General features: G+C 29.4%; 2 protein-coding genes across 3 annotated transcripts in view; one reads left to right on the forward strand and one right to left on the reverse strand.

The window, feature by feature from the left end:
* LOC129962736 (adenosine receptor A2a-like) overlaps nt 1-14,871 on the reverse strand; it is a 382,623-nt gene that overhangs the window by 42,212 nt on the left and 325,540 nt on the right. The gene's annotated exons all lie outside the window — the stretch shown is intronic.
* On the forward strand, nt 3,733-9,764 carry LOC129962760 (cystatin-S-like). Its single transcript, XM_056076758.1, has 3 exons — nt 3,733-3,991; nt 7,176-7,289; nt 9,501-9,764. The coding sequence occupies exons 1-3, from the start codon at nt 3,803-3,805 to the stop codon at nt 9,609-9,611; spliced, it is 414 nt and encodes a 137-aa protein (XP_055932733.1). The 5' UTR covers nt 3,733-3,802; the 3' UTR covers nt 9,612-9,764.

A 14,871-nucleotide genomic window follows, 5' to 3' on the forward strand; every position in this document is an offset into this window, starting at 1 on the left:
TGTTCTTTGTTCTTTCTGATGCGAGACTGTGCTTTTTTTTCATTTTATTAGTCATTTCTTTTTCAATAGTTTTCTAAAGTTAGGTATGTTGACCTTTATATTTTAATTTTACCATGTTTCCTTGTGTAAAAATCCATTTTAATATACGTAGTGAAAAAAAATTCAGAGACACCAAAACGGCAATTTATAGCCTAGCATGGAATGCTTGAATCTTTCTTATGAAATTGCTGCAAACATAAATCAGTCCCTTTCTGCACTTGCGCTGCTTACTGGTCTTCTTATAACTGACCGAGTGCAAACCCGGCATTAAAACATGCAAAAAATTTATTAAAATTCGACAAAAGTTTTTTTTTCACACTCTTGCGATATTTATACAAACATCTAATTAAAGCAAATATTAAAGAAGATTTCATTTGCTCTCTAAACATGATAATGAAAATATTTCACTCATTATATCTCTTTACAGTTCTCTGTTCGGAATAATTTGAGAAGAAAACTCAGACAATTAATTGTTCCAAAAACTACTTATTGTTCCTTCATAATCGAATAATTTACTCTCCAAAGCAATAAATGAATTCTTCTCTCCAACCATGCTGATGAAATAAATTAGATCATTCAGTAAAGAGAAACACGTCCTAGGAGAAACATCTCTTCATTATTGAATTCCTTGTGTATGATGTGTCCTGTTATGTCCTCTGAATGTATGATGAATAGAAGTGTTACTCCTCATAAGAAGAAGGAAGATTTATAACAGCAAATTCTTTCTAATCTGATGGTAGATATTATGTACCACGGTTTTATTAATGGCATTTACTCTGTGTTGTAGCTTGATCATCATTATCTGCTTAAAATATATTTTCTAACATTTAAAACTAAAATTACATGTAATTTAATATTTATGCAGCATAAGATAGATACAATATAAAAATGGATAACTATTTTTTCTAAGCTCGCATGCCTAGAATTCAGATCGAAATGACTACCACGAATTTATTGATCAAAACATATGTGACTACGCTCGGGATGAAGTTTTTGATAAAACGTTTGAAAATAGTTATATTTTTGAATATTATCATAAAAAAGATTGAAAAAATATCAATGAAATCAGTATATACAATAAAATGGCAAAAGGTTCCTTAAAGATTATGAAAATGGCATTGGGGGGCATTGCTAAAAAGAGATATAAAGCAAAAAGTCTTCTAGATTAGACATTTATCAAATGATTTGCTTAAAATTTAATAAATAAGATAGCTTAGGAAATGTATTATTTAGTTCCTGAACTAAAACATAAGCTGTATTTCTATCCATTCTTTAAATATTGGAATTTTCGAGCAATAAATAACAATAAATTTGCAGTCTTTTTTAGCATCATGGAGCATCAAAACAACTATAAAAATATTTCTAACTGAATGGATTATTTATTCCCTAGTTCAGGAACTTCTAAACATATTGAGAAATCAGTATACCAAATTTGAACAAAAAATATTTATTAAATTTTAATTTGTGAAGTTTATTATAAAAAATTCTATCAAAGATTAAAATTTAAGAATAAGTCTTTAAAGATATGAATTAAAATTAAAATGTAGGTAAATACAAATGTAAAAAGCAGTGCAACTTCCCGAAAAAAAGACTTAGAAACAAAATTCTAAAGGTTTTATAAAGAAACCTGTTCAAACATATAGAATATAAAACATAATGTCATAATTTCGCAAAAAATCGTTTTTTTAACGTAATCACCAACTTTAAAGAGATCTGACATCAAACGAACAAATGTATGCAATGAAAGGATGTAACGGATTCTTCCATGTGAGGATGCCAGGGGCAAACGTCCTCCCGTTGGTGTGGTGTGGAACTTTGGAGAGGTAGTGCCAACTCAATTATCGTCTTTGTCGTTTAACCGCGGTTCAAAAGTAAGAGGTCTATCCTAAAATACCTCTAATGTTGTTTAATATTACTAAACAAAACCAAACCAATCCATGAGAGGATAAATGTTCCTTTAATTAACAGGAATAATAAATTGTAATAAAATTTTTATTCATCCGTTGCTTTTAAATGCATATAACTCTTTCACCCGAACCAAAAAAATGGCAATGTCTTTTAGAAAGAAATCTCGCATCTGCATAAAACTATTTTCGTGATTTGGGTTGCTTTAATATTTTAGTAGAGTGTATGAGGTATTCAAAATTTGGAGGCACGACTTTTAATATTTGAATATCACAGTTATATTATTTACTAGCCGCCTTTGGCGACCAGCCGGTTCGCCAATCTTAATGTTCGTTAAAATTGTAATAATTAAATATTTTATGCAATTTCTACTTTAATAGCTTCTTCATCAAAATATTTTAAAACTTCAAATTTTGATTATCATATAATTCATTCATAATATTATAAAGGCCTTCAGTCGTAACGTAATATGTATCTCTCTCATTTTCTGTTAGTACCCGTAGAATTTATGCTTTAAATTAAAGTGGAAAGAATTTATCTTCAATTAATATAATAATATTTTTTACTGAAACAAAGCATTTTTTTATAATCTGATTACTGAAAATAGAGTCACTCAGCGTTTAAACTTTATGGGCACTAAAGAATATCTTTTTTAATTTATGTAATATCTCAAGAGTTGGTCAACAAAATTTTCTCAGATTCATTATGAGCAGATCGATTCATTAACAATGTTTAAATTTAAATGCATCAAACACTAAGAAAATAAAACGAATCGTTTAAAATAAACGGTTGAAAACAGGTTTTAAAAAAACTACTTAAAAAACGATGTACTTAAAACTATAAGCATATACAAAAAATATATAACTAACATAAATACAATTTACTTACAAAAGCATGCAACTAACCCAAAAATAATTTAAATCATCCATTGATAACGTTGTCATGGCAACAATCAGAACAGAATGCGCATGCGTGAATTTTCTTCTCCGGTTACGTAACGCAAATGCGTGATTTTTTCTACGCCAGTTGGGGTAACGCTATGCGGATTAGAAATTTTTAATTTCCTTTATTCTGTTTTATTTTAATTCAAAAGTACTTCAGAATGAATCTGAAAGATTGATTCATTAACAATGTTTAATTTTAAATGCATCAAACATTAAGAAAATAAACAGAACCGATTGAAATAATCCGCCGAAAAATTTTAACCCTAGCCTCATTACTGTTGGGAGAAAAAAAAAAACTGAAGCCTTTCTCGTTTGGCGCTGGGGATAATGGAAGATGTTTTTGGCGGAAAAGTTGGCGGTGGGGAAAATGGAAGATTTTTTTGGCGGGAAAGTTAGTTTTTAATTAATAATTAAAATTCTAATTAAAAATTCGAAAAAAGAAACCCCAGGTGCACATTCCCAACCTCCAAGGTATACATGTACCAAATTTGGTAGCTGTATGTCAAACGGTCTGGCCTGTAGAGCGCCAACACACACACACACACACACACATTGAGCTTTATTATAAGTATAGATTATAAATATGAATATTAGAAAAAGAATAAATTCTTAGGAAATAAAAACAACATATATTAACCGATTTTAGCGATAAAAATATTATTTATTAGTTGACCCGCCAGTTATCTTTAGTTCCTCAAACAAATCATGAAAAATTGCTGGGTTTATCAATACCCTTCTACCAATATTTTCTTATCTTAGTAGCATCTAAAAGTCGTTATCGCCAACATGTGGCAGATCTTCAGGAAGTTTCACTTATGACAGTACTTCACCTGGCAGCTGTTGTATATAATTCTGAATCACTGAATGAAAACATACTCATTTGTCGTTAGACCCCAGAGTCAACTCGTCAAAAAATGTTGAAGGTTATCACGTTGCTTTTCCTCGTAGCTTTGAGCTACGCCCTTCTTGTGGCAGCCGAAAAAATCGACCCCAACGATGAAGAAGTGGTGAAAGCCGCCAATGAGGTCGCCAAGGTGTTGTCCAAGCAATTCGCTGGAAAGTACCACCACAGGCTCGCAAAGGTCCTTAAGGCAAATAAGCAGGTATAATTGCATTTGATATTTTTCTATATCTTTTCCTCGTTTCATTGCTAGTCTACTGTAACAAATTTAGAGCAGTTCCCCCTGTTGACTTTTTAGCGTACGTCAATATTAAGATGCCACTTATAACTAACTAGTGATGAATTAGGCAAATTCAGCAAATACCTAGCCAATTTTGTGAACGGAGGGGTTGCAAAACGTTATTAGTCTAGTGGCAGCGTAAATAAATTTGTAAAAATTGCAAATTCTATGAATTATAAAATATTAGGGTAGTATTAATACTTTGTAAACTTTTATTGGCCAAGTTTCTTTTTTTTTCTCATTATGTTCACTTAGTATCAAATTTTGTACCTATCTTAATCTATCTTTGTATAAAGATGTATCATAAATCAAAGTTAATATATGAATAAACCCATATTCATTTTCACAAAGTTGATGAAATAAAAAATTAATCTAAAACGAAATATTAACAAGTTGATTATGTTAATTAAAGTGTGTTGAAATGTTGATATAAACTAGCCATTTAATATAAAATAAAGAAATCACCTCATAATGTGCACTGCCTAAGATCACAAAATGTCTAAATCCGTCGCTGTTTGTAATACCATAATGAAATGCCCTTCAGCCGCATTTGTGAAATAAACTAATGCAGACAACGAAGACTTTTCTTCCTCGTACTCGAGATAGATAAGGGAACTCAAATATTTTTTTGCCAGTGAAAAATACATCCAAAATATTTAAATTCAAATGCTAAAGAACTATTTCTTTGGTATTATTGACAGATTTTGAGAGTTATAATTGTTTCATAATGTTAATAATTTATAAGCATATTTCAACTTCACTATTATTCGTAGTTTGTACCTCTCTCCCATACTAACTTTTTGGTAATGAAATATAAAGTTACCTACAAAATCACTTTGCATCCTCATACTCGGGAAAAACAAGTGACTATTTATCTGTGTAATATTTGGTCTTTTTATTATTTTTTATCGAAATAAACTATTAATATTATTTCCTCCTTTATTTATCGCCATGCTGCCAAACATATATTTCACTTAATCGTAATATAAAAAATAATCGTTATTAATTTTTAGCATAATAATACTTAAGTTAAATATACTTGCATATTATATGATATCGTGTGGTTGAGGCTGGAATTGTTCAAAGGTTCTACAGAAATTAGATCTAGAGCTACCACATTTGACATGATGCAATTATTTCATGCGTCACACATGCTCCTTAAGAAAGTTAAAAAAATTTCTCAAATGTGTTGAATTAAAAATGAATTTTAATGTAAACATATTTCTTTAATGACTTCGTGGCACATATTGCAAAAACATTATTTTAAAATTTCAAAAAAAATTAAATTAAAATATTAGCTTTTCTGTGATATCTGTCTAATTTTTGTGCAATTTCTTCCCATCTAATTTTAATAAATTTTTCAAAAAATTTTTAGATGCCAAATTTTTATTAACGCATGGGAAAAAGAATTGTGAAAAAATAAATGCAAAGATGGGCAAATTAAGCCTAAAACGCAATGGCCTGATGTTTGAATACAAGTGTTCGAATTTGCTTTAATTTTTTTGTACCATGCTAGTTGCCATCCACGCTGAATAAAAATGCCATACATATTTGTAATTACCGCGTTTCCATTTTGCTTAATTATATTAGAAGAATATTTAAATTTTTTTCTAACCAGATTAAGGATAAAATAGCATAATTAAGCGAATTAAATTTTAGTTCTTAAGGTGAAATAAAAATGGTTTTCTATTTTAAATAGAATTTAGGTTTGAAAATTTTACTTTGAAAATATCACTATCAAAAACAATAACCTAAAAAATTAAGAGAAAAAAAGCAATTGAATGAAGTGAATACTTATGGATTATAAAAAATATTTTATCATGTAACATTTTAACACAATTTAAGAACAAGCATTGTAAGTGACATCTTTTTCTTTCAAGTGCTTCTTAAAAAAGCATGAAGAATGCTTTAAATTTTCTTCTACTGGAAAATATGTTAAAGAATTATAATAATAATAATAGCAATTTTAAGATAATATTTTTAATTATTCTACTAGAAAGTACAACTTTTTAATCAAAATCTTTTCTTCTTTTTCAGTCTTTTATTTAGAACTCTTTATTTTAAATATTTTTTGAGTCAATAGTTTTAAATATTTTTCAATTTAGCTTCCAGGTGGAGCCACTTTAATAGAATCAAAATTAAATTGAATTCAATGATCTATTGATAACTAAGGTTTGAAAGTACTTAAATAATGCGTGAGTTGTCATTGAGAGAACAGATATGTAAAAAGTGTCAAAACTCTAACACGTCAGTAAGTAAGCGACAGATTGATTTCAAAACTCCACCTTCACAAATACGAAAAAAAAAATTGTCAGATAAATTTCTCTATTCTATTATCTTTCACTGGGGCAATTTTCATTCTTTTAATCGCATCATTTCGATAACTTCTAGTAATAACTTCAAATGATCCGAAGAAGAAATTTATTTAGAATACCTTAAAAATTGGAAAGCTATTTTTTCCGTTACTTAAATTTCATTGATGTACTATTTATTAGTTATTACAATGATATATTACAATATTTTACGATTTTTCTAGCCTTATAGCAAATTATTTACTTTTATGATAATAGTTTTACTACTCGTGTATACTGAATTCGCACACATACAAAACTTGTAGTTTCGAATATTTTGAACACTTTTCCTTAAATAATAACAATAATAATAATAAAATACCCTACACAAATAACTATATACCAATAAATTACCCCAAGAAAATAGCAGAGAATTTGTTGTTCCAAATGAAGAATGTACCGTATTCGAAAGATGTGTTAAATAAGATACCATAAATAATTTCGGTAGCAATAATAATTACCATCTAGCATCTAAGTAAAATTTGTAATGGTACAAAACTTTTCTTACAATAATATTCACTGTACCATTTTTATTCAATTAACTTGTGATAACTTTTGTTACAATACTATTTAATACTATAATGATATTAATTATTATGTATAAGGGTAATTTTTTCTGATTCGTAAAAAGAAAAAAATTAGTAAACTACTTCAAAAATAAGGAATGACACTGAAAAATCAGAGCAAAGAATCGTTTTCAGATTAATTAAAAATTAATATTTTTTATTCATAGAAATTACTACTTTCTCTACTAGGAATTTTTGGGCGGTACCAACTTCGAGATGGACATCGTAGTCGGGCAGACCAGCTGCGAGAAAGACGAATACGCATACGAAGATACTGCTGATTGTGATTTCAGGACCGGAATAGTGAGTACATTTTGTGTTGATATAAGGCCCATTTAGTGAATACATTACTTTTTTTTAGTAATTCTTTTATATGTATTATTGCTTGGATAATATATCGTCATTTTGTCCATGCATCGAATCGACAGCGAATTGTATATCGACAGTATTGAAGAATTTTTCTTAGGTTTCTTGCATTTAAATACAAAGAAAGCCTCAAAAACTGTGTTTCTTTAGGCACAATTAAAAATCCGGCTTAATGTATTCTCATAAAAAGAGATTTGCATAACGATTGAAACAAAATGTAAAGAAGTGACTCGTTGAAGGAGTGATGTTTCGCAGAATGAATGACGAAGAGGAACAGTAACTTCACATGCTATATTGCTTGTATTTGTCTGTATTGGGAAATTTTTTGAAGAGAGTCCTTATACCTACATTGAAGAGTACTTGATTGGATAGTGTTGTCGAATACGACTCCGAGGGCCTTAAATCTACGAAATTGTCTATGGTGAAGATTATAGGTCTAGAAATAGACAGCGACTACATTAACGAAATGATGAAAGGACATAGTTTGAATTACCAAGGAGAGCAGAGTTTAATGATTTTGTTCTTTTGCGTCACCGTAATACGCTGTGGAGGCGATTTATTACGTGAGGAAGAAACAATAGACAACAACGGAGCAAATATCTTTCAGTGAAAAAAGGGAAATGCCGAAAACGTAGAAAATTATGGCATCATACGTTGGGAAGCATCGTCCTAATAAGGCAATAACTGTGCGCACTACAAATTCATTTGATGATAATGTGTTGCATTTTCGGGAAATTTTGAAGTGTAGCCACAAACAAACGTCTTTAGATTACATTCTAATATTAAAAAATATGCCTTATGAATAATAAATTTAATTATTATAAAATTATGTAAGATTATTTTTTTGGTAGGAAACGCATTGTCTTTTTATCCTATTGATTGGATTAAAAAAGATTGTTGCGCTTAACGAATTTCGCATTACTATTAAATTCGGGAACAAATTATGTTCTACAAGGGAAGTTCTATTGTACTTGCAAATAGCCAAATTGTGGGAAAAATTTCTAAGAAACTTTTTAGATTAAGAGACAGATACCTGATAATTCTACTTTGTACAGGATAATTGTACAGGATGACGGGATATCTTTAACTTGTGTCTTTTTGTACAAGGTTATTATATCGGAGAACAATATATTCAATCTCTTCTTAAAAGATTATTGCCTTCAGTAATGTGAAATGGACTTTTACGGTTCTTTGAAATTCCTCATTATTTTGGAAGCTTTAATGCCCCTTTTCCTTAGAAAAAAATAAAAATAAAAATCATTCGGTTCTAAATCGTTTCCTCTGTGAACGGGGACAAGGGCGCAAGTCTGTTGCAACAAAAGATCCTGCTCAAGGAGTTACATGGTTCGAAAGAAACAGACGACGCTGGAAATACGGACAATGAGTTGACCAAGATGCGAAAATTACGACTTTGAAGTGTTAATGTTTAAACAGTACCACTCAATGCTTTTTGCTTAAAACAAATCTCCTCCAGACTAATGTGGAGATTCAAAGAAGCATAAAGACCTACCTCACATCACCAATAACAAGATTTTTCAAAGACGGGGATCAAAAATCTTGTCCACCGATATGACCATTACCTGAATCATTACGACAAACATGCAGAAAAATAACCTTGCTTGTAGATAAATTTTGGCGATAAAATCATTTTTTAACAATCTTTTCCTTGTTTTTTTACGCCATTGGAGCTTGAAAGAAAAATGGTCCTCATACGAATTGGCACCACTTGGTGGAACGGAGAGCTGCTTGTTCTTTGCAGCAGGAATTTATTAATATTGCCGCACAAATCAGAAAAAAAAAAAAAAAACAGCAATCGTTATGGCGCAATCGCTGAAGCATCTTATTTCTGATTGATTGGTTCATGGCTCGATTCCTAGCCACAATGTTTTATCCAAACATTGGAATTTTTTTAATTTAAAATTTTATCTATTGTTTATCTAAGATCTGGAAGGTTCTAGACCTTTTTTAGATATTCAAATTGGATTGTTCTAGAACTTTCTATATGTGTATAAAAGCCGAGCCCTATCAGTGATGGTTCAATTCTCAGTCTCGTGCTGTTGTGAATTGCTTCGTTCTAATAAATCTGTTTGCTTAAACCAGCGCAGTAGTTCTTTACATCTTCGTGTTAATATACTTTTTCTTTTCCAGAGCACCTTCAAGAAATGCATCACCAACGTTTTCCAGAACTCTGACGGCACTTACAAGGTGGGTGCTAAGGGATGCATTCTGGCCACCAAGAAAGAAATCGAAGGAATCTAAGCAGCCTTTTCTTAAAAAAAAAAAAAAGCAAAAGTGCATGCCGCTTGAATTGCCTGCAGTTTCTCAATTATAGCACCGATTGTAAAATGTCATTTCTAGTGAATATCTGTATAAATGTGTCTGGTCATCGAATAATTAAAACTTTTCTTTATCCTTAATACAACGTGCTACTTCTTTTTGTAAAAACATTTTAATCTATTACGAACAGTGGAGGTGTTTTAGAACATTTCCAATGGTTGCTTGAGATGTATCCCAGAAAACATGAAACGGCAGAAAAGGATTCTATAAATATAACAATGGTTTAGTTATTATCTAATTTTTCAATAGCCTAAAAGTTTTCTGGTATACTTCAGTCCAATGCTGTGGTGTATCTTTCTTAAGAAGCTTATTTAAAGACTCTCTAATTTTAGCATAAGAATCAATAAGCTGATCATAAACATTTACAGACCAAAGAGACCTAGAAGATGTTTTACAGTTTTTGGAGGTTGTAATTTTTTTATACTTTCAATATTGTAGTTATCAGAAGACAAGTATCCTTCTTTGATCAGATTTCATACCCTAGAAATTAATTTTGTTTTCAATGAATACATATTTAAACCATTTTTACTTATTGTTTTATTTTTCTTACATTTGGAAAATTTATTCCATTATTTTTTTTTTTATAAAGCTGAATAACTTGGAAAAAAATCCTATTAAAGTTTTTAAAAAATCATACAGATTTTCTACAATATCATGAGCATTAAAGGTAGAAAATCGATCAAAGAAAATTCACAAACACATAAATGGTGAATAAATTAATAATTAGAAAAAAAAAGCCTGACGCAAGGGAATTTTTCCGTGTAAAATGTTTATCCAAGCAAGAAATGTTACATCAACAGTCATTAATTTAATGCCTTCAGCTGTTTTTGCATCCTTATAATATCAAACAATTTTAAAAAAAGAGAGAATTTGTTCCCGGAACATAATGATGATGCGAAATTCTCCCTCGGTATCTCTTTTCTGTGCATAATAATTTGAGAAGAAAATTCAGACAATTAGTTGCTCCAGAAATTGCGTATTGTACTCCTTGATTGTTAGATAATTTGCCCTCCGAAGCAATAAATGAATTCTTCTTTAACTCCATGGAGATGAAATAAATTAGATCATTTAGTATAGGAGAAACATTTTAGCGTAATTAAGTCTTTTATAGGAATATAACGAACCGAATTGCTGTCTGTCATTAGAAGGTTGAAAACATATATCGGTCATTAACAATTTTGATTCTTGTTGCACATTTTATGCACAAACATTCTATTTACGTTATATGTTTTGGTAATATATTTTTTGATATACTGTTTCATTGCATCACGTATTTCTAAGTACTTAATATAATCAAATCATTCCACGGATTCAATTGCATAAACAAATGTAACTAACAAGACGGTGTATATACGTTGAGTATTGGATATTAAGTTTTATAGTAAATTTAATTAAATTATAGTAATAAATCCCCCTCCCTACCGAGACGGACATCACGAGCTCGTAAATGCATAACCGTAAAAAAAGACGAGTTCTTTCTTGAACAGGAAGGGTTAAAATAATAATTTTTTATTCATTTGCCTTCAATCCCCTGATGGGATTTACTTCTTAAAAGTGAGGTTCGGTGGCGGTCAAGGATGATTCTTAAGGTTCCACTCGCAGTTCTTGCATTAATAATCCAACGGTTATCATTCAGATTACCCCTATGCTATGGCAAGGTGGGAGAAACTCTTTCTTGATTACACGTTGTTTGTTTGGCAAAATACTTTTTGATTTAATATTGCATTGTACCTCTGGTTTTTGAATTCTATTTAGAGCAAAAATATACTACAGCTGAAAGAGTTATTTTATAATAAACATTTCAGGACAAATAAATGTAAATATAAAATCAATGCAATAATACAATATAGCATATGAACAGGTAAGGTAATATAATAGTTTATTGCAACTGAGTTTTGAATATCGCAAAAGTTATAAATTTGGTTATTACAAAAAGAATAATTTCCGTAGAGATCACGAAAAATTCACACACAAAAAATTCCATTCGAGTCGACAGGATGTAAATCTGATTTACATTTTTCAAAATTTCTTTCATTCATAATGGCTATAAAAAGCATTCATAAAAAAAATTTAAAAATAAAAACCCTCAATCGATTGTACATATTGTGAAAAATACATAATCTATCTGTCTTTCTATACATTATTGTGTAAATAGTAATAAAAAAATAATACTTTTATTTTTTGTAGCCATAAGTCTCCGAGACAGTAAACAATAAAATAACCTTTGTCACCTTTTGATAAATGCGATTAGAGAATTCGGAATTTCAGATAATCGGCTTTAGCGATTTCATGTACAGAAAAGATAATTTAATTTAGCATTTCATATTTAATGATGAATGTATGTGAAAATAGTTTACATGAGGTGTAATGAAATTAAATAAGCCAGCTTTGATCAGCGTGAGGAATAGTATAGTAAGCAGCTTGTAAGAATTCTGCTCAGACAAAATGATCTTATGACGATTTTTTATTGGTTAGAACTCGGACAAGAAGCATATGTGAAACTAATGCTTTATTTTGAAAAGGAGCGTTAGCAAATATATTAATGCATATTTTCAAGTAGCTACAATTCTGTTTGTTTGTTGGGGAAGTATACTTGACAAAGAGAGTATAAAATTTATATTACAATTTTTAATTACCATAGTTAATATATTCAATAATCCCAAAACTATCTGCAAAATTTTGAATTTATTCAATTCTTTAATAAAATATTTATATGTATATCTTTAGTATTCTGTATAAGCCAATGGATCGTCCATTAATTTTGATTTCTCATTTTTGAGCTCTAAGCAAAGAGCCTTTAAAACTCATAAACGATTGAATTTAATCAAAGCTTCGATATTTTAGAAATTCATTACTCGTTATATTAAAAAGGTTGAAATAAAAAAGATTGCCGTCAAAAAGATGAAAGCGAAGAAAGTGGCAAGTGATTTATTTGTACTAAAATTTAAAAATATTATTCGAATTAATGAGGGGATGGTTAAAGTATGATGGTCTATACTAGAAGTTCGGTTGTCCTTTTTTTCATATTAATTATCTACTACAAATGTTATGTATGCTTGTTTTGGCTTTTTCACGATTCTCAGAGTCTGATTTCTATAGCTTTTACTGTTCTACCAGAAGTGTAATTACACGTGAAGTACACACGGCTAAAATAAATCTCAGGCAGATAAATTTCTGAATAATTCTCTTCTAACTTATATAAGCATCGAATACTTACTCACAGAACTCTTTTCATTCTTTCTGTAATGCTTCGATGAAATATTGCTTTCAGGTCATGGATTTAACAGAGAACTTTGAATACATTCTAAAAATTAAAGTCTGCAGTCCACAAGGATCGAAGCAAATAGTAGTCTGAAGGAGCAACTTTTGGTGAATACGACCAGTTGGGCAATATATCACAGAAAGTCATTCTAAAATTTCTTTCATTATTCTGGCAACATGTAAAAGAACATTGTCGAATTCGAAAACAAGCTGGCAATATATATCGCTTAATCTGATTGTTTTTTTCAATGCCTTTTCTTTTTAAAATTTATTAAGTGTTTACTGTGCAATTCACTATTTCATCAAGCCTTCGCAGTGTGTAATAAATCGTCATTTTTAAATCGCCGAAACAATTTTTTGAATGCTGTATTGGATATGGCATGTCTGCCATAAATGTCTACAACATCTGACGTGTTTCTGCTGAAGTTTTCTTTGATGATGTAACACAACTACTCCCAAATGCTGTTTTTACAAAAACAAATTCTAATCGGAAAAAAAAAAAAATCTTTTAAAAATTTATCTGAGATCGGAAACTAAATTTTAAAGGTTCTTGTTAAACCTTTCAAATACTACCAACGCTATTTTAAATACTACTAAAACAGTTTCAAATACTTCAAATAATACAAAATAATACTACTAACGCCATCTATTAAAGGTGAGCGGAGTTATATTTATACATTCTAGATTTAATTATCCCATTAATAATCTGATATCATTTTTGATAAGATTATGTCGAGGTTAGATCTGAATATGACTACACCAAAAAATTCATTCAGTTTATTACCTCTATCAAAGTATTTGAATATCTTTCGAAGTTTCTGTAAATTTACAATATTTTTTTAGAAGAGAAAAAGTTTCTTTTGGAATTTGTATTAAACATTTATTTTCGAGATTCCATTGACAGTTCACTTAAATTAAAAGAAGAGTAAATGTAAAGACGGTTTTCTTTCTATAAACATCCTATCACAACTTTTGTTTGGAACCTTAATAGTTTGAAAACTCCGAAAACTTTTGAAATACTTTTGGTAGTAACTGTAACTGCTTTTGAGTGAATTCAATAATTTTATTTTTGGAGTATAAATGAAATTTCTTTCATGATATTAAATAAGACCGACGAGAATTTTTCGTTTCTTTCTCCGTGCGTTATTCCTTTTATAGAATGCAAAAGTAAAAGAAAAATGTAATAAATAACTTGATAATATTTTAAAAAAAACTTTTCCGCTGCATTTACATTTTGTTCTATTTTTAGCAACAATCAAGTTAAAACACTACCCAACCTATTTCACGTTATTAAAAGTTTTACAAAGATTTTTCTTTAAATTTCTCACGGAATTTAAAAGTTTCTAGAATGTTCTATTTTCAGAAAGTTAAAAATGAAAATATGAATATAAAATTTTTCTGAACTCGTTTTACCAGGGAAACATACATGCATTATTTCACCATTAGCTAAAAATAAATCGAGTTAGAACCGATGTTTTAACGCTAATACACACCATTATAATAAATTTTTTTGAAATTTCAAATAGTCACAACATTTCGCATTTGAATGTTTAAAAATAACAGAAATAAGGAATTGGAAATGTGCGTGATTTAATCAAAATTTTGTTTCTAAAAAAACGTTTTTTTAAATTTATTTATTTAATTGATTTTCTAATTTCTGATTTAAAATGGTTTAATTACTTCCAAAATTAAAACTTCTATACAATATTAAAAAAACTTTATTATTGCATATTATGAGTATGCAATGTGAGGAAAAAAATCATGCAAATGTTCGAATTTCTAGTTTGAAATATCGTAATATAATTGATGTTTCGCATTTGAATGTTTAAAAGCAATAGAAATAAGGAATTGGAAACGTGTGTGATTTAATATGAATTTTGTTTCTAGAAGAACGCGAGCATATTATGTGTATGCAAATTCT

Source organism: Argiope bruennichi, chromosome 1 (genome assembly GCF_947563725.1).
Source record: "Argiope bruennichi chromosome 1, qqArgBrue1.1, whole genome shotgun sequence".
Lineage (NCBI taxonomy): Eukaryota > Metazoa > Arthropoda > Arachnida > Araneae > Araneidae > Argiope > Argiope bruennichi.

Bases quoted from the DNA above. Each gene is read 5' to 3' on its own strand.
- LOC129962760 (XM_056076758.1), top strand. From the start codon at position 3,803: ATGTTGAAGGTTATCACGTTGCTTTTCCTCGTAGCTTTGAGCTACGCC. The intron at 3,992-7,175 runs GTATAATTGCAT...TTTCTCTACTAG, and splicing joins TCCTTAAGGCAAATAAGCAG to GAATTTTTGGGCGGTACCAA. The intron at 7,290-9,500 runs GTGAGTACATTT...TTTCTTTTCCAG, and splicing joins GTGATTTCAGGACCGGAATA to AGCACCTTCAAGAAATGCAT.